We start from the raw sequence: 22,874 nt of genomic DNA, 5'->3' as shown, positions 1-22,874 counted from the left end.
ATCTGGATGTGTCATTGTCTGCTATCTTGCACTGTCTCTTTTTAGAACCTGTGATGTCATTCAATCCTTGCCATAGTCTCTGGGTGTCTGTCTGGGTCTCTAGTTTGGATCAGTATTGGTCCATCGCTGACTTAATGGCTCTGCGAAGGTCATACTTGGATTCCTTATATTTGAGTGGGTCTCCTGATCTGAAGGCCTCACACCTGGTTTTTAGCAGGTTCTGGTGGGGGACACCTGAATTGACTTCCTCGGTATGCAGTCCTGAATGAGATTAGAATATAATCCCTATAGTATTAAAAAAGGCTATTCAGCCCAACAAGTCCACACCAACCCTCTGAAGAGCATTCCATCCAGACCCAACACCCTATCCCCATTATCCTGTATCTCCCAGGGCTAACACACCTAACCTACACATTCTTAGACACTATGGGCAATTTAGCATGACCAAACTACCTAACCTGCACATTTTTGGACTGTGGGAGGAAACCGGAGCGTTGGGAGGAAACCCACACAGACACGGGGAAAATGTGTAAAGTCCACACAGACAGTCACCTGAGGCTGGAATCGAACCTGGGTCCCTTGCGCTGTGAGGCAGCAGTGCTAACCACTGAGCCACTGTATCGAGAAAGGAAGTTTGGTTTCATTATGCAGTGATTATTAATGCCTTTGTTCTTTGTCAGGGACCTGAAGGACCACGTGGGCAGCCTGGACCACCTGTGAGTAGATCTTTTCATCATGTTTTTTGTTTCAGTTTTTTTACCCGTATGGCTACAATAAAGTGAACTCTTTCATTGTAGGGTCCTCCTGGATCACCTGGTCCATTGGTAAGTAATATCTAACGAACACTTACTCCCCCTCTTTCGGTCAAAGTCTTCATGTTCTCTCTTTTCATACCTGCATCTTGGAAATCTCTGTATACTCTTTGAGGGGGAAAAAAGAGCAACTATTTTCCTGAATTTGAAGACTGTACCAAACATCATTTTACACACGATTGTAGACTTGAATCATGACCAACTATAGACCATTAGGAAAATGCCCAATAGATTTCCCAGGTCCCTTTCCACCCACATTCCTGGACTGTTTACTAGAGTCTGATGGAAAGACAGTACTCCAAATGTGGCCTTACCAAGGTCCTGTACAGCTGCAACATCACCTCACAACTCTTGAATTCAATCCCTCTGCTAATGAACACTGATACACCATAGGCCTTCTTACAAGCTCTATCCACCTGAGTGGCAACTTTCAAAGATCTATGAACATAGACCCCAAGATCCCTCTGCTCCTCCACCTTACTAAGAACCCTACCGTTAACCCTGTATTCCGCATTCTTATTTGTCCTTCCAAAATGGACAACCTCACACTTGACAGGGTTGAACTCCCTACGGGATTAGATTCCCTACAGTGTGGAAACAGGCCATTTGGCCCAACAAGTCCACGCCAAAGAGCGACCCTTCCAGACTAATTTCCCTCTGACTAATGCACCGAACACTATGGACAATTTAGCATGGCCAATTCACATGACCTGCACATCTTTGGACTCTGGGAGGAAACCCACGCAGACACAGGGAGAATGTGCAAAGTTCACACAGACAGTCGCCCGAGCCTGGAATTGAACCCGGGTCTCTGGTGCTGTGAGGCAGCAGTGCTGACCACTGAGCCACTATGCCACCCCAGACATTGTTATTTGGATAATTCCTTGACACCTTTGCTAATTCCAATGGGTTTTTGCACTTTCTATGTTCAACCACTTTCTATGTTCAACCCTCCACAGTTCGTAACCTTTAAGGCACCTCCTCCCCCAAAGGATACCTCATGTTCCCTGCCCCAACATAAGAAGCCCTGACCCCCCCCCCCCCCACCCCTGCAGTGTGCTGGGGTAATACCTCAGCTTTCCAAAGGGATACTCTGACTGTCCAATGGAAACGCGTTGAGAAAGGATTGGCTCTTACTTGGTCTATGACTGAAATATTCAGTAGTGCCCAGCTAGTGCACACGTAATTCTTCTCCAAGTGAAGGTGCGAAGATTCTGGGTGAAGATTTGAGGAGGACGTACTGGGTCAGCAATGTCAGAAACTTGAAGCTATGGGAATGGACAGTAAGCAATGGATTCACTCTGGTTGAAATATTTGGTTTTGTGTCAGTGAAGTGCCAATGAAACTGAAAGGAATCATTGACAGGACAGATATGAGGTTGGCCTGGTTACACGGAAACTGTCAGGTTTTTATGTTCATTGTTTTGTGTTTTTACTTGGAATTGCACAGAACATATACTGTGACCAGTCTGTGTCAGTGTTCCTCCTCACCCAAGCCTCCTCCCACATATCCGTCATCTCACCCTAACAGGCGTTCTGCACCATTCTCTCTCATGTGTTCATCCAGCTGAAACATATCAATGAAGTTCACTTCAAGCACTCCCTGTGATAGTGGGTCCCACATTCTTCCCTCTCCCTGGGTAATGGGGATGTTTGTATTAGTGACTATCTTAGACTGAGCCTAAGTCCTCTTGTGGAGTTGATGGGACTTGGTGTCTAACCTGCACTGAAGTGTTTTGATGTTGATTCTGAATGTTTGAGGTGTTCCATTTCACAACACTAACATCCGTGAATCTTGCTGAGCAGAAAGTGCAGCAACAGGGCAATTCTGACTGATGGTTTCTGTTTCTCTCTTTGTCCTTCATGGTTTGTAATGTAGAGACATTCGGATATTAATACCGCGATCCGTACCTTGATTGCATCCAGTGAAGCCCTGCAGTTTGAGGTGAGTATCCAATCCCATCCTTGACTCAACTGTTTCCTTCAGCATCATCATAACAGTGGCCTGCAGGGGGCGATGGTGCCGTGGTAGTGATACCTGTGCCCTCCTCATCCAGCAGTAATTGTGGATTCACATCACATGGGGACAGTTGAGGCGATTTAACCGGGGATAACCAGCTCTGAATGTTTGCTGTCTGTAACATTTGAAGCTAATCTGGTCCATGTGGGAAAGAAATAAGCTATTTCCTCTGAAATGGCCAAGTGAGCCACTCTGTTCCAGGGCAGTTAGGGACAGTAAGAACTACCAGAGACATCCCATAAAGAAAAATACATTGTTAATCATAGAATCCCCACAGTGTGGGAAAAGGCTCTTCGTCCCAATAAGTCCAGGTAGATAGGATAGTGAAGAAGGTGTTTGGTATGCTTTCCTTTATTGGTCAGAGCATTGAGTACAGGAGTTGGGAGGTCATGTTGCGGCTGTACAGGACATTGGTTAGGCCACTGTTGGAATATTGCGTGCAATTCTGGTCTCCTTCCTATCGGAATGATGTTGTAAAACTTGAAAGGGTTCAGAAAAGATTTACAAGGATGTTGCCAGGTTTGGAAGATTTGAGCTATAGGGAGATGCTGAACAGGCTGGGGATGTTTTCCCTGGAGTGTCGGAGGCTGAGGGGTGACCTTATAGAGGTTTACAAAATTATGAGGGGAATAGATAGGGTAAATAGACAAAGTCTTTTTTTCTGGGGTCAGGGAGTCCAGAACAAGAGGGCATAGGTTTAGGGTGAGAGGGGAAAGATATAAAAGAGACCTAAGGGGCAACTTTTTCACGCAGAGGGTGTTGTGTGTATGGAATGAGCTGCCAGAGGAAGTGGTGGAGGCTGGTACAATTGCAACATTTAAGAGGCATTTGGATGGGTATATGAATAGGAAGGGTTTGGAGGGATATGGGCCGGGTGCTGGCAGGTGGGACTAGATTGGGTTGAGATATCTGGTCAGCATGGACGGTTGGACCGAAGGGTCTGTTTCCAAGCTGTAGATCTTTATGACTCTAAGTCCACACTGACCCAACAAAGAGTAACCCACGCAGACCCATTCCCCTACATTTACCCCTGACAAATGTACCTCACCCGCACATCCCTGAACACTGACGGCAATTTCACATGGCCAATTCACCCTAACCGGCACATCTTTGGATTGTGGGAAGAAACCAGAGCACTCAAGGATGGAATCAAGCCCAGGTCCCTGGCATTCTGAGGTAGCAGAGCTAACCACTGAGCCACCATGCCACCCACTATTAATTGTTTCCTGTTTTAACATTTCATTGCTTGCATCCACCATGCCTGGAAATGCATCTTTAAAAGATATGTCTTAGTTGACCACTTTATCGAACACCTCCCTTCTTTCCTCAGGAATGACCCTGAGCTTCCAGTTACCCGCCATTTTAACACACCTTCCCCCATTCCCGGCCAGTGTCTCTGTCTCAGCCTTGCTGTAGTGCTCCAACAAAGCTCAGCACAAGCTGAAAGAACCACATCTCATTTTCCGCTTGGGAACAGTACAGCCTTCGGGACTCAATATCGAGTTCAATAATTCCAAGGGATGTGCACCTTCTCCCATGTCCTTATCACCCACCCACCCCCACACACCGGGCCTTGTCATCCAATCAAACAACCCACTGTCAGCAGTAACATGGTGCCAGTCAGCAGCTATTGACTCCCCCAGGCTCCCGGTCTGCCCAACAATTTTTTTTTCTCTCTCTCTCTCTCTCTCTGGATTCCATCTCCACCTCACCCCCGACCCCATCTGCACCAAATATACCACCTTTTCCCAGCTACAACCATTTCTGAAGAATCATTTCTGAAGAAGAGTCACTCGACTCGAAACATTAACTTTGCTTTCTCTCTCCACGAATGCTGCCAGACCTGCTGAGTTTTTCCAGCAATTGTTGATTTTAGATTCTGAGTGTGTATTGTTTAGTGTTTGGACCTGGATAGTTGCTCCTAACTCTCCAGTCTGTGCCCATTTATCTCACACGTGAAATTAATGTGTTCCTAGAGTTACCAGAACACTGAAATCCCACACGTGGAGCAAGGAATGGAGATATTGAAAACTTTACACTATCTCAGCAGTCTGATGCAAAATATCAAGAACCCCCTGGGAACCAAGGAACATCCTGTTCGGGTTTGCCGGGACTTGCTGAACTGTGAAAGTCAATTATCTAATGGTGAGAGGAACTTTGTACCTGTAGACTGTCTCCTGAAAACAGCAACTGCTCAGCTTCAGGTTTCTAATACAAATCCTTCCTCACCCCTGCAGATAAATACTGGATCGACCCCAACTTGGGCTGCTCTTCGGATACTATCGAAGTATTCTGTAATTTTAACACAGGCGGCCAGACGTGTTTACACCCTGTCACTACATCCAAGGTAACGCGAGGTTCCAGTGAATGTGGAGAGACGGGGGGGAGCTGGGATTGATCACCTCAGACAGAGAAGGTTCACTGGTGATTTCACAGAGATGTTCAAAATCATGAAGGGTATTGAGAGAGTCAGTAGAGGGGAATCACCCACAAAAGGACATACATTTCAAACAAGTTGGTAAAGCAAATCAAGGCAATATGAAGGTTGTAAAGTTGTTGGGATCTGGAACTTATTTCTCTTAAGGGCAGGGGAAATTAAATCAATAAAAGGTACAGAACCAACTTATTAAGAACTGTGGATGCTGTAAATCAGAAACTCGGGAAATGTTAACTCTGATTTGACTCAATCTGAAGCGTTAGCTCGGATTTCTCCCCACAGACACTGACAGCTCCATTGAGCTGATCCACCAATTCCTGTTTTGGTTTGTTTTTTATTCTCTCTCATGGGAAGTGAAAGTCATTGCCACATTCAGCATTTACCCACACGGTAATACTGGGACTGATACAGACCACAGTGTAATACTGGGACTGATACAGCCCACGGGGTAATACTGGGACTGATACAGACCACAGTGTAATACTGGGACTGATACAGCCCACGGGGTAATACTGGGACTGATACCGACCACGGGGTAATACTGGGACTGATACAGACCACGGGGTAATACTGGGACTGATATAGACCACGGGGTAATACTGGGACTGATACAACCCACACGGTAATACTGGGACTGATACAGCCCACAGGGTAATACAGGGACAGATACAGAACATGGGGTAATACTGGGACTGACACAGACCACGGGGTAATACTGAGACTGATACAGACCACGGGGTAATACTGGGACTGATCCAACCCACGGGGTAATACTGGAACTGATACAGACCACGGGGTAATACTGAGACTGATACAACCCACGGGGTAATACTGGAACTGATATAGACCATGGGATAATACTGAGACTGATACAGACCACGGGGTAATACTGGGACTGATATAGACCATGGGATAATACTGAGACTGATACAACCCACGGGGTAATACTGGGACAGTTACAGCCCACATGGTAATACTGGGACTGATACAGACCACATGGTAATACTGGGACTGATACAGCCCACAGGGTAATACTGGTACTGATACAGCCCACATGGTAATACTGCGACTGATACAGACCATGGGGTAATACTGAGACTGATACAACCCACGTGTTAATACTGGGACTGATACAGACCACATGGTAATACTGGGACTGATACAGCCCACAGGGTAATACTGGGACTGATACAGACCATAGGATAATACTGGGACTGATACAGCCCACACGGTAATACTGGGACTGATACAGCCCACATGGTAATACTGGGACTGATACAGACCATGGGGTAATACTGAGACTGATACAACCCACGGGTTAATACCGGGACTGATACAGACCATGGGGTAATACTGAGACTGATACAACCCACGCGGTAATACTGGGACTGATACAGACCACATGGTAATACTGGGACTGATACAGCCCACAGGGTAATAATGGGACTGATACAGCCCACATGGTAATACTGCGACTGATACAGACCATGGGGTAATACTGAGACTGATACAACCCACGGGTTAATACTGAGACTGATACAACCCACGGGTTAATACTGGGACTGATACAGACCACATGGTAATACTGGGACTGATACAGCCCACAGGGTAATACTGGGACTGATACAGACCATGGGGTAATACTGAGACTGATACAGACCATGGGGTAATACTGCGACTGATACAGACCACAGGGTAATACTGCGACTGATACAGACCACAGGGTAATACTGCGACTGATACAGCCCACGGGGTAATACTGGGACTGATACAGACCATGGGATAATACTGAGACTGATACAACCCACGGGGTAATACTGGGACTGATACATCCCACAGGATAATACTGTGACTGATACAGACCATGGGGTAATACTGGGACTGATACAGACCATGGGGTAATATTGGGACTGATACAGACCACGGGGTAATACTGGGACTGATACAGACCATGGGGTAATACTGGGACTGATACAGACCATGGGGTAATACTGAGACTGATACAACCCACGGGGTAATACTTAGACTGATACAGCCCACGGGGTAATACTGGGACTGATACAGACCACGGTGTAATACTGAGACTGATACAACCCACGGGGTAATACTGGGACTGATACAGACCATGGGGTAATACTGGGACTGATACAGACCATGTGGTAATACTGGGACTGATACAGACCACGGGGTAATACTGGGACTGATACAGCCCACGTGGTAATACTGAGACTGATACAACCCACGGGGTAATACTGGGACTGATACAGACCACGGGGTAATACTGGGACTGATACAGACCACAGGGTAATACTGGGACTGATACAGACCACGGCGTAATACTGAGACTGATACAGACCACGGGGTAATACTGGGACTTGCCGGTGTTTATCAGAGTGTAGCTGCAATCACGGTACTCCACAATCACTGATCTGATCCATCTGATCCCTGACTTCCTTTACAAATCCCATCCGGAAATATGGAGCATTGATTAAATCTCCTCATTGCTGATGAAGGGCTCCGGCCCGAAGCGTCGATTCTCCTGCTACTCGAGTGCTGCCTGTCCGGCTGTGCTTTTCCAGCACCACACTCTCAACTCTGATCTCCAGCATCTGCAGTCCCCGCTGTCTCCTAAATCTTCTCATAACCTTCCCAACTCAAAAGAGAAACAGCTCCAGCTTCTCCAATTTCTTTGTAACACTGATATTCACATTGTTTGTTTCACATTTCATTAAAAGCCTTTTGTGGATCACTGTTTGAATTTCATGAATTTTGCATTGATCTTGTTTTTAACCAATGATTTTTCTTTGCAGCTGGATTTTGGAATTGGAAAAGTACAGATGAATTTTTTACATTTGCTCAGTTCTGAAGCCACACAGACCATTACAATTCACTGTCTCAACTTCCCAGTTTGGAAGAACACTACCAACAAGGATCCCTACGCTAATTCCATACACTTCAGAGGATGGAATGGCCAAATATTTAAATCAAATACAGTGTTTCAACCCAAAGTTATAAGAGATGGGTGCAAGGTAACTTCCTGTGAATTTTGTAATTAACAATTTGGATCAGTTTCTGAAATTAAAACGGAAAATTTTGGAAAACAAAACCAAAGAAGAGTCATGTTGGACTCAAAATGTTAAATTCTACTTTTTCTCCTTAGGTGCTGCCAGACCTGCTGAGTTTCTCCAGCAACTTTCTCTTTTTATTTCAGATTTCCGACATTTGAGCACTTTGTTTTTACTGTAAGTTAATTGCTTGTGGCGAATTTAGTTTGGGCAACACGGTGGCTCAGTGATTAGCTCTGCTGCCTCACAGAGCCAGGGACCCAGGTTCAATTTTAGCCTCAGGGAAACTGTCTGTGTGGATTAGATTAGATTCCCTACAGGAAGCAGGCCCTTAAGCCAATATGTCCACACCGACCCTCCGAAGAGTAACCCACCCCACTACATGATGCACCTAACACTATGGGCAGTTTAGGATGGCCAATTCAGAGAACATAGAACATTACAGCACAGTACAGGCCCTTCGGCCCTCGATGTTGCACCAACCTGTCATACCAATCTGAAGCCCATCTAACCTACACTATTCCATGTATGTCCATATGCTTGTCCTATGACGACTTAAATGTACTTAAAGTTGGCAAATCTACTACCGTTGCAGGCAAAGCATTCCATACCCTTACTACTCTCTGAGTAAAGAAACTACCTCTGACATCTGTCCTATATCTATCACCCCTCAATTTAAAGCTATGCCCCCTCATGCTCACTGTCAACATATTTGGAAAAAGGCTCTCCCTATCCACCCTATCTAACCCTCTGATTATCTTATATGTCTCTATTAAGTCACCTCTCAACCTTCTTCTCTCTAACGAAAACAGCCTCAAGTCCCTCAGCCTTTCCATATAAGACCTTCCCTCCATACCAGGCAACATCCTAGTAAATCTCCTCTGCATCCTTTCCAAAGCTTCCACATCCTTCTTATAATGCGGTGACCAGAACTGGACACAATACTCCAAGTGCGGCCGCACCAGAGTTTTGTACAGCTGTTGCATAACCTCATGGTTCCGGAACTCGATCCCTCTATTAATAAAAGCTAAAACACTGTATGCCTTCTTAACAACCTTGTCGACCTGGGTGGCAACTTTCAAGGATCTGTGTACATGGACATCGAGATCTCTCTGCTCATCTACACTACCAAGAATCTTACCATTAGCCCAGTACTTTGCATTCCGTTTACTCTGACCAAAGTGAATCACCTCACACTTGTCCGCATTAAACTCCATTTGCCACCTCTCAGCCCAGCTCTGCAGCTTATCTATGTCTGTCTGTAATCTATAACATCCTTCATCACTATCCACAACTCCACCGACCTTAGTGTCGTCTGCAAATTTACTAACCCCCACTTCTAAGCCCTCATCCAGGTCGTTTATAAAAATGACGAACAGCAGTGGACCCAACACCTACCCTTGCGGTACACCACTGGTAACTGGACTCGAGGATGAACATTTCCCATCAACCACCACCCTCTGTCTTCTTTCAGCAAGCCAATTATGATCCAAACTGCTATGTCTCCCACAATCCAATTCCACCACATTATCTACAATAGCCAACTGTGGGGAACCTTATTGAACGCTTTGCTGAAATCCATATACATCACATCAACCGGTTTACTCTCCTCTACCTGTTTGGTCACCTTCTCAAAGAACTCAATAAGGTTTGTGAGGCACAACCTACCCTTCACAAAACCGTGCTGACTATCTCTAATCAAATTATTCTTTTCTGGATGATTATAAATCCTGTCTATTATAACCTCTTCCAATACTTTACCAACAATTGAAGTAAGGCTCAACTGGTCTATAATTACCAGGGTTGTCTCTACTTCCCTTCTTGAACAGGGTACCACATTTCCTATCCTCCAGTTTTCTGGCACTATTCCTGTAGACAATGACAATTTAAAGATCAATGCCAAAGGCTCGGCAATCACCCAGAGGATCCTAGGATAAATCCCATCTGGCCCAGGGGACTTATCTATTTTCACACTCACTGCAGGATTTCTAATACCTCTTCAAAACCTCAATCACACCTAGTCTAGTAGCCCGTATCTCAGTATTCTCCTCGACAACGTTGTCGTTTTCTAGAGTGAATACTGTCAAAAAATATTTATTTAGTGCTTCCCCATCTCCTCTGACTCCACACACAACTTCCCACTACGATCCTTGATTGGCCCTAATCTTACTCTCGTCATTCTTTTATTCCTTAAATACCTATAGAAAGCCTTAGGGTTTACCCTGATCCTATCGGCCAACAACTTCTCATGTCTCCTCCTGGCTCTTCTGAGCTCTCTCTTCAGGTCTTTCCTGGCTACCTTGTAACCCTCAAGCGCCCGAACTGAGCCTTCACATCTCATCCTAACATAAGCCTTCTTTTTTCTCTTGACCAGAGATCCCCCTTCCTTCATAAACCACGGTTCCCGCGCTCTACAGCTCCCTCCCTGCCTGACAGGTACATACTTATCTAGGACACACAGTAGCTTTTCCTTGAATAAGCTCCACATTTCTAATGTGCCCATCCCCTGCAGTTTCCTTCCCCATCCTATGCTTCCTAAATCTTGCCTAATCGCATCGTAATTACCTTTCCCCCAGGTGTAACTCTTGCCCAGTGGTATACACCTATCCCTTTCTATCACTAAAGTAAAGATAACAGAATTGTGATTGCTATCATCAAAGTGCTCAACTACTTCCAAGTCTAACACCTGGCCGGGCTCATTACCCAGTACCAAATCTAAAGTGGCTTCGCCCCTTGTTGGCCTGTCTACATACTGTGTCAGGAAACCCTTCTGCACACACTGGACAAACACTGACCCATCTATAGTACTCGTACTATAGTGTTGCCAGTCAATATTTGGAAGGTTGAAGTCCCCATGACAACTACCCTGTCTCTCTCACTCCAATCGAGACTCATCTTTGCTATCCTTTCCTCTACACCGGAGGCGTATAGAAAACTCCCAACAGAGTGACCTCTCCTTTCCTGTTTCTAACCTCAGCCCATACTACCTCAGTTGACGAGTCCCCAAACATCCTTTCTGCAACTGTAATACTGTCCTTGACCAACAATGCCACACCTCCCCCCTCTTTTTACCATCTTCTCTGTTCTTACTGAAACACCTAAATCCTGGAACCTGCAATAACTATTCCTGTCCCTGCTCTATCCATGTCTCCGAAATGGCCACAACATCGAAGTTCCAGGTACCAACCCATGCTGTAAGTTCACCCACCTTATTTCAGATGCTCCTGGCGTTGAGGTAGACACACTTCAAACCAACTTGCTTGCCGGTGCCATCTTGTGTCCCTGAAATTTGATTTCAGACCTCCCTACTCTCAACCTTTTCTATGCTTGAACTACAACTTTGGTTTCCATCCCCCTGCTGGATTAGTTTAAACCCACCCCAATAGCCTTAGCGAATGTCCCCCCCCAGGATATTTGTACCCCTCTGGTTCAGATGAAGACCATCCTGCTTGTAGAGGTCCCACCTACCCCAGAAAGAGCCCCAATTATCCAAGAATCCAAAGCTCTCTCTCCTGCACAATCCTTGTAGCCACATGTTCAACTCCTCTCTCTCCCTATTCCTTGCCTCACTAGAACGTGGCACGGGCAACAAACCAGAGACAACAACTCTGTTCATCCTAGCTGTAAGCTTCCATCCTAGCTCCCTGAATTTCTGCCTTAAATCCCCATCTCTCTTCCTACCTATGTCATTGGTGCCTATGTGGGCCACAACTTGGGCCTGCTCCCCCTCCCGCTTAAGGATCCCAAAAACATGATCGGAGACATCACAGACCCTAGCACCTGGGAGGCAACACACCAACCGTGAGTCTCTCTCGTCCTCACAGAACCTCCTATCTGTCCCCCTAACTATGGAGTCCCCAATGACTACTGCTCTGCTCTTCATCTCTCTTCCCTTCTGAGCAGCAGGGACAGACTCTGTGCCAGAGCCCTGTGCCCCACTGCTTTCCCCTGGTAGGTTCCCCCCACCCCCGCCCCCCAACAGTATCCAAAACGGTATACTTATTGTTGAGGGCAATGGCCACAGGGGATCCCTGCACTGCCTAAACTGCACATCTTTTGGATTGTGGGAGGAAACCGAAGCACCCAAAGGAAACCCACGCAGTCACGGGAAGAATGTGCAAACTCCACACAGACGGTCACCCGAGGCAGGAATTGAACCCGTGTCCCTGGCGCTGTGAGCCATTGTGCTACCCCGAACATGGAGTTTCCATGTTCTCCCCATGTCTGCGTGGGTTTCCTCCGGGTACTCCAGTTTCCTCCCACAGTCCAAAGATGTGAGGGCTATGTGGATTGGTCCTGGGAAAAGCAGGTTTATAGGGATAGGATAGGGGAATGGATCTGGATGTGATCCTCTTTGGAGGATCAGGATGGGCCAAATGGCCTACTTCCACACTGAAGGGTTCCATGATCACAGATACCTTATTGAGCTACTCAGAAAATGTTGAGAGTAACATAACACAGAATCTAAGACACAGACATTTCCTCCCCCTTTGTTATCACCATATCCTTCCACTCCTTTCTCTCTCCTGTGCTAATCCAGTTTCCCCTTAAATATATCAATTTTGTTCATGCCAACCACTCCCTGTGGGAGCTGGTTCCACATTCCCACAATTCTCTCGAGAAGGAAATTTCTCCTGAATCCTGATTGGATTTATTAACGTATCTCTTATAATGATGGTCTCTCGATTTAACCCCTCATAGAACCAACACCTCTTCCCTCACTACCCTTTTGATATTGCAAAGAAATTCAAAGCCCAGTCTTCTGTTTTCTGAAATAAACGTTTCCAATCTGTTCAGATTTCAGATTGGGGAGATGATGGTCTCATGACACTATCACTCAAACTGTTGTTCTAGAAACACAGCAAATGTTCTGGGAACCCAGGTTCAAATCCTGCCATGGTATTGAATTTGAATTCAGTGAACATCTGGAATTAGGAATCTGATCATGACCATGAATCCATTGACAAGTGTTGGGGGAAAACTTCATCTGGGTCACTAATATCCTTTAGGGAAGGAAATTGCCATCCTTACCTGGTCTGGCCTACATGTGACTCCAGACCCACAGCAATGTGGTTGACTCTTGACTACCCTCTGGGCAATTTGGAATGGGTAATAAACACTGACCTAGTCAGTCCTATGAAGGAATTTAAAAATGATTTTCCTGAAGGATGTAACCTCTCATTTCTGGCTTTATTATTTTAAATCTGTTCTTGCACTCACCCAGTACCTGATCTGTCCCGATTCTATAATGTCAAGTCCAGAGTTACAGTCATAGAGATGTATAGTACTGAAACAGACCCTTCGGTCCAACTTGTCCACGCCGACCACATATCCTGAATTCATCTAGTCCTATTTGCCAGCACTTGGCCCGTATCCCTCTGAACCCTTCCTATTCATACACCCATCCAGATGCTGTAATTGAATCAGCCTCCACCACTTCCTCTGGCATCTCATTCCGTACATGCACCACCTTTGTGTGAAAAAGTTGCACCTTAGGGTCTCTTTTAAATCTTTACCTTCTCACCCTAAACTTATGCCCCCTAGTTCTGGACTCCCCCATCCTGAGGAAGAGACCTTGTCTACTTCCCCTATCCATGCCCCTCATGATTTTATTCAATTATTGTTAAACAGAATGGTACTGTACATGAATTCAGCAAAGCACTGATTAATGCATCAGCTTGATTTCACACTTGAGGGGTGCAATGTTCTGCAGAAAGCATGACCTGGAACCAGATCCCAGGTTTCAAATTACATGAGTTTGCAGAATGAATCAAAATTATACCATACACGACATTCACCTCAGCACATCAGTGAACTATCAACGCACTTTCAGTTGTCAAATAGCCAATGAACATACAGGCAAAATATCTTTCTGCCATGCAAGTGCTGTAATAGTAGCACCAAATATATAATGTCATATTCACAGGTTCGAGAAAACTTTAACATTATCGCTCCACTTCTCATTGTATTCCCTCCATTCCAAAAGGTCAGCTGGTGAATGATAGAACGGGAACCAAGCTTTGTGTAGTTTTTTAATATTTTAACATTCTCCCCGTGTCTGCATGGACTTCCTCCAGGTGCTCCAGTTTCCCACAATCCAAAGATGTGCGCATTAGATGAATTGGCCAAGCTAAATTGCCCATAGTGTCTGGGGATATGCAGGCTCAATGGATTAGCCACAGGAAATGCAGGGTTACAGGGATAGGGTAGGGGGAGTGGGTCAGGGTGGGATGCTCTTTGGACGGTCAGTGTGGACTCCATGGGCCGAATGGCCTGCTTCCACACTGTAGGAATTCTAGATTAAACACCCACACCCACTGATTAGTCTGTGTCTACTTATAGGACCAGTTCATATTCACAACCTGCAATCAATTCAAATACAATTATGTCACGATACCTCCACTGCTCTACTGCTTGGCTTGTACACATTTTTATTCATGTAGGTAAAAACACGGACTGCAGGTGCTGGAACCAGATTCTAGATTAGAGTGGTGCTGGAAAACCACAGCAATTCAGGCAGCATCTGAGGAGCAGGGAAATCAACATTTCGGGCAAAAGTCCTTCATTCCTGATGAAGGGCTTTTGCCCGAAACGTTGATTTTCCTGCTCCTCGGATGCTGCCTGAACTGCTGTGCTTTACCAGCACCACTCTAATCTAGAACACATTTTTATTCATTCCCAGGCTGATGGCATTGCTGGCAAAACCAGCATTTATTGTCCATCTTGAATGACCCTTGAGATGACACAGTGCCTCTCTAATCCATTTCACAAAGGTTAGTAAGACTGAGCCATGTTGCTGTGGATCTGACTCACAGACTGGATGCACACAGGCAGCTTTCCTTTGTGAAGCAGATGGATTACCACAACAGTTTGGAAGTTGCGCTGTCACTACTACTGATTACAGAAACCAAATGCAGACTGGGTGACCACTTTGCACAACCCCTCTGGGCTGTGCTCAAACATGACCCCGACCTTCCTGGAGCTGGTCATTTTCACACAGCACCCTGCTCACATGCCCACGTGTCTGTCCTCAGCATGCTGCAGTGTTCCAGTGAATCACAGCGCAACCTGGAGGAACAATATCTCATCTCCAGGCTCGGAACTTTACAGCTTTCTGGACTTAATATTGAGTTCAACGCCTTTAAACTGTGGACCCACTCCCACTCCTTCCCTTTCTTTGAGCTTTACTTGTTACATTCTCTGTCACCATGTCCTCTGTCTCCCCTCCCCCCCCACCCCAATGGGACTGTCTGTCCTTTCCAGACTGACAGTTAGATACACCATTGTTCTGGTGTTTAGATCAGTGTGGTGCTGGAAAAGCACAGCAGTTCAGGCAGCATCTGAGGAGCAGGAAAATCTGTGTGACAGTTAGACACACCATTGTTCTGCCATTCTCACATTCCAATCACTTAATCGGCTCTATCAGCAGCCTTCCTATCCCAGCACTCCAACATCCTCCCCACCCCCAAACTATTGAATAAACGCTGTCCTGTCCACACTTTACTTCAGCTCTGATGGAGAGTCATCTAGACTCAAAATGTTAGCTTGCTCTCTCCCCATGAGTGCTGTCTGACCTGCTGGGATCTCCGGCTTTTATTATTTTCAGTACAGATTCCAGCATCTGCAGTGATTTGCTCCTGCTGATTACTTTTAGATTGCTTCACTGAGCTGAATTTAAATTCTGTGGTAGCAGTGTTGGGATTTGAACTTGTGTCTCCACCTCATTAACCATTAACTCTGCAACGCACTGTCTGGGAGGATCACAGAGTCATAGAGTCCGACAGCACACAGACAGGCCCTTTCGCCCAAACTGGTCCATGCCGACCAAAATGTCCATCCACACTAACCCCATTTCCTTACACTTGGCCCATATCCTTCTAAATCTTTCCTATCCATGTATTTGTCCAAATGCCTTTTAAATGTTGCTAACGTACCTGCCTCAACCACTTCCACTGGCAGCTCATTCCATATGCATACCACCTTCTGTGTAAAATAGTTGCCCCTCAGGTTCCCTTTTATTCTTTCCCCTCTAACCTTAAACCAATGCCCTCTAGCTCTCGATTCCCCATTCCTGGGAAAAAGACTGACCACATCTACACTATCCCTGCCTCTCATGATGTTATACACATTTATTAGGTCCCCCCTCAGTCTCCTACGCTCTAAAGAAAAAGGTCCACGCTTGTCCAACCTCTCCCTATAACTTAGACCCTTGAGTCCTGGCAATCTTCGGAAATTTCTTCTGCACTTCCAGTTTAATAACATCCTTCCTGTAGCAAGGTGACTGAAACTGAACACAATACTCCAAGTGTGGCCTCACGAACATCCTGCACAACTGCAACATAACTGCCTAACTTCTATGCTCAGTGCCCTGACTGATGAAGGCTAGTGTGCCAAAAGCCTTCTTCACTGCCCTGCCTACCTGGGACTCTACTTTCAGAGAACCATGCACCTGAACTCCAAGGTCCCTCTGTTCTACTACACTCCTAAAGGCCCCGCCATTCTCCATGAAACTCCTACCTTGATTTGACTTTCCAAAATGCACGATCTCACACAGTCATAGAGATGTACAGCATGGAAACAGACCCTTCAGTCCAAACCGTCCAGGCCGACCAGATATCCCAACCCAATCTAGTCCCATCTGCCAGCACCCGGCCTATATCCCTCCAAACCCTTCCTATTCATATACCCATCCAGATGCCTTTTAAATGTTGCAATTGTACCAGCCTCCACCACTTCCTCTGGCAGCTCATTCCATGCACATACCACCCTCTATGTGAAAGCTTTGCCCTGTAGGTCTCTTTTATATTTTTCCCCTCTCACCCTAAACAATGCCCTCTAGTTTTGGACTCCCCGACCCCAGGAAAAAACCTTGAGTATTTATCCTCTCCATGCCCCTCATGATTTTATAAACCTCTATAAGGTCACCCCTCAGCCTCCATCATTCTAGGGAAAACAGCCCTAGCCTATTCAACCTCTCCCTATAGCTCAAATCCTCCAACCCTGGCAACATCCTTGTAAATCTTTTCTGAACCCTTTCAAGTTTCACAACATCTTTCTGACAGGAAGGAGACCAGAATTGCACGCAATTTTCCAACTTGAACTAACTTAAACGTATCTATATTCAACTCCATTTGCCATTTCTTGGCCCATTTCCCCAGCTGATCAAGGTCCTGCTGCAATTTCACAACCTTTAAAAAGTACTTGGATGAGCACATGAGATGTCATAACATTTGAGGCTATGGGTCTAATGCTGGTAAGTGGGACTAGTGTAGATTTAGTGGTATGGTCTGGAAGGGCCTGTATTGTATGATTTGGTGATAAACCAGACATCTGAATCACATATTGGTAACCTAGTCAATATACCCATATACTAGTGGATTAGCCTTGCTAGATTGTGCCACTCGAGTGATCTATGTGTCAGTTAATCATCGAATTTTACAGAACATACTAACTGTAGGCTCCTGAAAGAGCTACCCAGCTAGTCCCATTCTCAGCCTTATCTCTGTCACCCCCTAACTTCATCACCATCAATTCCATTTCACCAGCTGCCTGGGTGCAATTTGAACCGGTATTTGTTTGGATCCTCTGGTTTACAGGTCCATCGTCAATTCAGCGGGGCCACCAACTCAACAGTGCCCCCCAAAATCCCTCTGCTCCTCGACTCTGCTTTGACTCTGATTTGTTTGTTCATTACAGATTCAAGATGGGACATGGCGACAGACACAATTTGTTTTCGACACTCAGGTTGTTAGTCAACTTCCGATCATTGAAATTCACGAGCTCCCTCATGTCACGTCAGCGAGACAGTACCGGGTAGAAATTGGTCCAGTGTGCTTTCTGTAGGAGGACACCGGAACTGAGTTACCCTCATTAACTCGGTCAGGAAGCCAGCCTCCCTGGAGCTGTCAGCTTTTGGAGAGATTATCTCTGTTCGCTGCAGAGCGTTCAGGAACATTTTTGATTCAAACTGACTCCTCAGGAAGAGTGAATTGATGCCTCTCTGTCTCAGTCACTGCGGTTAGCTGGAAATGAAGGCATTTGATGTATCAGGCACAATATTCTGTGCTCCAAGTCATAGTTCTGACTCCAATGGTCATGGAATCTTTCAGTAATGTATCAGTTGTGATTTCAGCTCCAGTCACTTAGTCAAGACTGAGAAAGAAAGACCCTTAATAGCACTGAAGACTACTTGTTGCAGAAATGTGCAATGTCTTCCGATGAGAGGTGGAAGACAGCTCGGAACAAGTGCGCAGTTTTATCTAATCTTGTCCAAATGTGGAAGAGTCCTCTACCTCTGATTCATTGCCTGTTTCCATCCGGACTCTGATTTTGACAGGTCTGGAAGTTTCTCATGTTCAACAGGCCTGTTTGTTGAGAGACCTGTCTTGCCCACTTCCTGAAGGGACACAGGGTTAGGTCAGGGTGATTCCCAATCAGATTCAGGCCATTGTTGGTGTTTGATACTGGCTCAGCAATGATCTTTCTGCTGTCTGTGCAGGTAAATATTGGTCCTCAGCTGAGAAGGGTCTAATTTATCCGGAGCCAGGTTGATTATAGACACCACTTGATGGTAAAAAGCTTGTCCCCAGTGCATTTTGGAACAACGCCCTTGTTTGGATATTGGGTGACAGAGTTGCCAGTGAGGACTCACTCTCCACTGATAGGCATGCCCCCTTGGCACCAACTCAACCCTCCACTTCCTTCCCTGTCCCCCCAACACCACCCCAATTCCCAAACCCCAACTTTCCAAAGTGCAAGTTGTTGGACAGGTTTGAAAAGAGCATAAGAAATCCTGGTGCCAACACTCAGCAGAAGGCATTCTGTCGTGGAGCACCAAGCACAGACACAAAGCCAGGCACCTACCAATCCCACATCTGGTAGTAGTTCAACAGGTGAGGTTCTTTGGGTCCACCAAGACCAAGGTGGGTACTGACTTACACATTGGCATTCTCAGGTGATGCCCCTTTCCCTGTCATTCCTGAACCTCAATGTTTGCTCATGCGATGAACATCTCATTTCAACAGATACAGATAGAAGGAACTGCACGCTATAACTGCACACCACATCTGCCTCCTGGGTGTCCTAGGTGCTAATATTAATAAGGTGCTACGGTTTTGATATTATGTTGTTTTTTGAAATGTATGTACTGGCTACATTCAGTATTTTTCTGTTTCAAAAGTACTTATTTGGTCATTTATTTCTATCAGAAACATTATTTATATGAACTGTGTAATTATACCAATTGTGTCTTACATTGTATGGAAGTGCTGTACAGATTGGCACAGTGTGTGTGTGGTGACTGTAGATAGATGAAAATGCTTTGCTAGTTAGAGGAATGTTGTAGAACAACTACATGCTTTCTGTTCAGCTTTAAGGTTGTACCTTGCTTTTATATATTAAATTTTGATCTCTCACTCAATGACATGCAATTTTATGTTATTTGTGTATATTTTGTATAGTTGATTTAGGACTGGGTCAAACAATTTATAGGTAAAAACAATGACTGCAGATGCTGGAAACCAGATTCTGGATTAGCGGTGCTGGAAGAGCACAGTAAAATACTGCTCCTTGGATGTTGTCTGAACTGCTGTGCTCTTCAAGCACCACTAATCCAGAATCAAACAATTTATAGTCAGTTCATCAATTAAAGGTTTTATTTAACCTGTTATTATTAGAATTGTGAAAGTCTATTTCATCCTGAGTTACTGAATTCCCATTCCACATCAGCATGCCATTATCACCAGGACAACTATAAAAATGTTATTAATTTATAGCTTTTATTGCTTGTTTACTGAAACTAATTTAACAAACTGACTTCACTCAATATAAAAGGTAAAGTCACTGTGGCCAGGAGGATGATGGAATACTCCCCACTTGCCTGGATGTGGGCAGCTCCAACAACATTCAAGAAGTTTGACATCATCCAGGACAAAACAGCCCACTTGACTGGCACTGTATCCACAAGCATCCATTCCCTCCACCATCAACGCTCAGTAGCAGCAGTGTATACTAACCACAAGATGCACTGCAGAAATTCACCAAAGATCCTCAGACCCACAAGCACTTTCATCTAGAAGGACAAGGGCAGCAGATACATGGGAACGCCATCCCCATGAGTTCCCCTCCAAGCCACCCACCATCCTGACTTGAAAATATATCGCCCATTCCTTCACTGTCATTGAGTCAAAATCCTGGAATTCCTTCCCTAAGGACATTGTGGGTCACTCCACAGCACATGAACTGCAGCGGTTCAAGAAGGCAGCTCACCCCCACCTTCTCAAGGGGCAACTAGGGATGAGCAATAAATGCTGACCCAGCCAGCAACACCCACATTCCACAAAATGAATACATTTTTTAAAATGAGTGGTGGTGTTTTAACCTGAGGGTCACCATGCCCCAGACAAAGGGCGAGGTTGAGAAGACAGCCCTGCACGGTGACCCTCAGCTGATGTGAGACTGGAACCCACACTGTTGGTGTCACTGTACACTGTAAACCAGCCATCCAACCAACTGAGCTAACCAATATAACCCCTAGCTGTTCTATCTAACTTGCCATAAGATGTTGTGCTGATTGCTATTCTGATTATGTTGCAAGTTCTCCAGAACTGTAAGCAGGTTACTGTTCAGTACAATATAGAAGTTCCAAAGTAACAGCAGGGATCCAAATTCATTTAGTCAGAATACAACAAATCTCTTTGAACTGTTGCTATTAAATTCTACTTATCAACAACTTGCTCATTCCATCAGGAAGGTGATTTTGCAAGTTCTGATACAATAGAAGGGTGTTTCTTTGAATTTGTAATTTACAATGTTTTAGTTGTACTTTACATTCTCCAGGATAAATCTTTTGGTCATTATACTTCATAGTTTAGTGACTTTGAGGAACAAGGTCTTTAACTTATGAATATTAGCATGTAAGTACTTATACCCTATCTCCTATTCTAACCAGAATTAAACCATCTAGAACTCAGAGGGTTAAGGAGTGATCTGATCGAAGTCTACAATGTATTAACAGGGAAAAAACAGAGTAGATAAAGTTGAACTATTTTCACTGGTTGGAGATTCTAGAATGAGGGGCATACTCTGAGAATTAGGGCCAGACCATTCAGGAGAGACATTAGGAAGCACTTCCGCACACACAGGGTGGGAGAGGTTTGGAATTCTCTTCCACAAACAGATGCTAGATCCATTATTAATTTTAAATCTGAGTGAGATACATTTGTTTCTTGATAAATGGTCCTATGTTCCTATCTGATATTTTAGAAAAAGGATTGTTAAAAGGATAGGAAATACAAAAGCAGAACATTTGAGTTTAAAGTACAGGTAAAGAAACTTTGCAACAGTACCAGATGTAGTTCCTGAACAAAAGCTATCTAATCCTATTGTCTGACCATTCATAGCCTTCCACTGGAAATGATCACCTGGTTGGAATCCTGAGATTCCAGTTGATTGTTGACTGTGGCTATGACTCACTGCCAGGGCAAGTCCAGAATGTTAAACCTACAGAACTACACGATATTTCCAGCACAGAAACAGCCCCTTCTGTAAATTCGCCCATATCAGTGTTTCTCCACCTGCCTCCCTCATTCCAACCTATCTTTACCTATATCTTTCTATTTCTCTCTCCCTCGTGCACTCACTCACCTCCCCCTGAAATATCCCAATCAGATTTGCCTTGATCTGTTCCCATGGGAATAGGCTCCTTATTCTCCTCAGCCTCTGAGTAAATACATTTCTCCAGAATTGCTGATAGGATTTCTCCCTGTCTGGGACTTTTGGACTGTCTCATTTCAGAAGTTTTGTTACTTTTTTCTCTTTCATTTCTTTGGAAGGGAGGTGAGCAGGGACGGTAGCGCAGGCAGTGCAGTGTTCCTCGTGTGGGATGTTTGATGTGAAGGACACCTGCAGGGAGTGCACCCAACTCCAGCTCCTTGAAGACCATGTTAGGGAACTGGAAGGACAACTGGATGAACTCTGGATTATTCAGGAGGCAGAGACAGTTAGAGATAAAAGCTACAGGGAGGTAGTTACTCCTAGAAATGAAGATAGTTGAGTGATTGTCAGAAGAGGTAAGAAGCAAACAGTGCAGGGATCCCCTGTGGCCATTCATAGCAAGTATTCCGTGTTGGACACTGTTGGATGGGACCAGGGGTAAGCCATATGGTATAGGTCTCTGGCACAGAGCCTGTCCCAGTTGCTCAGAAGGGAAGGGGGGGAGGGGAAAGGAGTAGAGTATTAGTCACTGGAGCCTCCATAGTTAGAGGGACAGATAGGTTCTGTGGAAACGAGAGACACTCACGGTTGGTGTGTTGCCTCCCAGGTGCCAGGGTTCGTGATGTCCCTGATCATGTTTTCGGGATCTTTAAGGGGGAAGAGTAGCAGCCCCAAGTCATGGTTCACATAGGCACCAACGACATAGTTAGAAAAAGGGATGGGGATTTAAGGCAGAAATTCAGGGAGCTAAGGTGGAAGCTAGGAGCTAGAACAAACAGAGTTGTTATCTCTGGTTTGTTGCTTGTGCCATGTGCTAGCGAGGTGAGG

General features: G+C 45.3%; 1 protein-coding gene across 4 annotated transcripts in view; it reads left to right on the top strand.

Moving 5' to 3' along the window:
* LOC140480147 (uncharacterized) overlaps window positions 1-19,752 on the top strand; it is a 454,819-nt gene extending 435,067 nt beyond the window's left edge. For all 4 annotated transcript variants that reach the window (XM_072574857.1, XM_072574858.1, XM_072574856.1 and 1 more), the window contains 7 exons: window positions 681-716; window positions 798-824; window positions 2,691-2,756; window positions 4,808-4,976; window positions 5,069-5,178; window positions 8,079-8,297; window positions 18,030-19,752. In XM_072574857.1, coding sequence (XP_072430958.1) covers window positions 681-716; window positions 798-824; window positions 2,691-2,756; window positions 4,808-4,976; window positions 5,069-5,178; window positions 8,079-8,297; window positions 18,030-18,176 — 774 coding nt within the window. In that variant the 3' untranslated portion in view covers window positions 18,177-19,752. The remainder of the gene's footprint in view (window positions 1-680; window positions 717-797; window positions 825-2,690; window positions 2,757-4,807; window positions 4,977-5,068; window positions 5,179-8,078; window positions 8,298-18,029) is intronic.
* Window positions 19,753-22,874: the final 3,122 nt, after the last annotated feature.

Source organism: Chiloscyllium punctatum, chromosome 7 (genome assembly GCF_047496795.1).
Source record: "Chiloscyllium punctatum isolate Juve2018m chromosome 7, sChiPun1.3, whole genome shotgun sequence".
In the NCBI taxonomy this organism is placed as follows: domain Eukaryota; kingdom Metazoa; phylum Chordata; class Chondrichthyes; order Orectolobiformes; family Hemiscylliidae; genus Chiloscyllium; species Chiloscyllium punctatum.
This window is presented reverse-complemented; position numbering and strand designations above follow the sequence as displayed.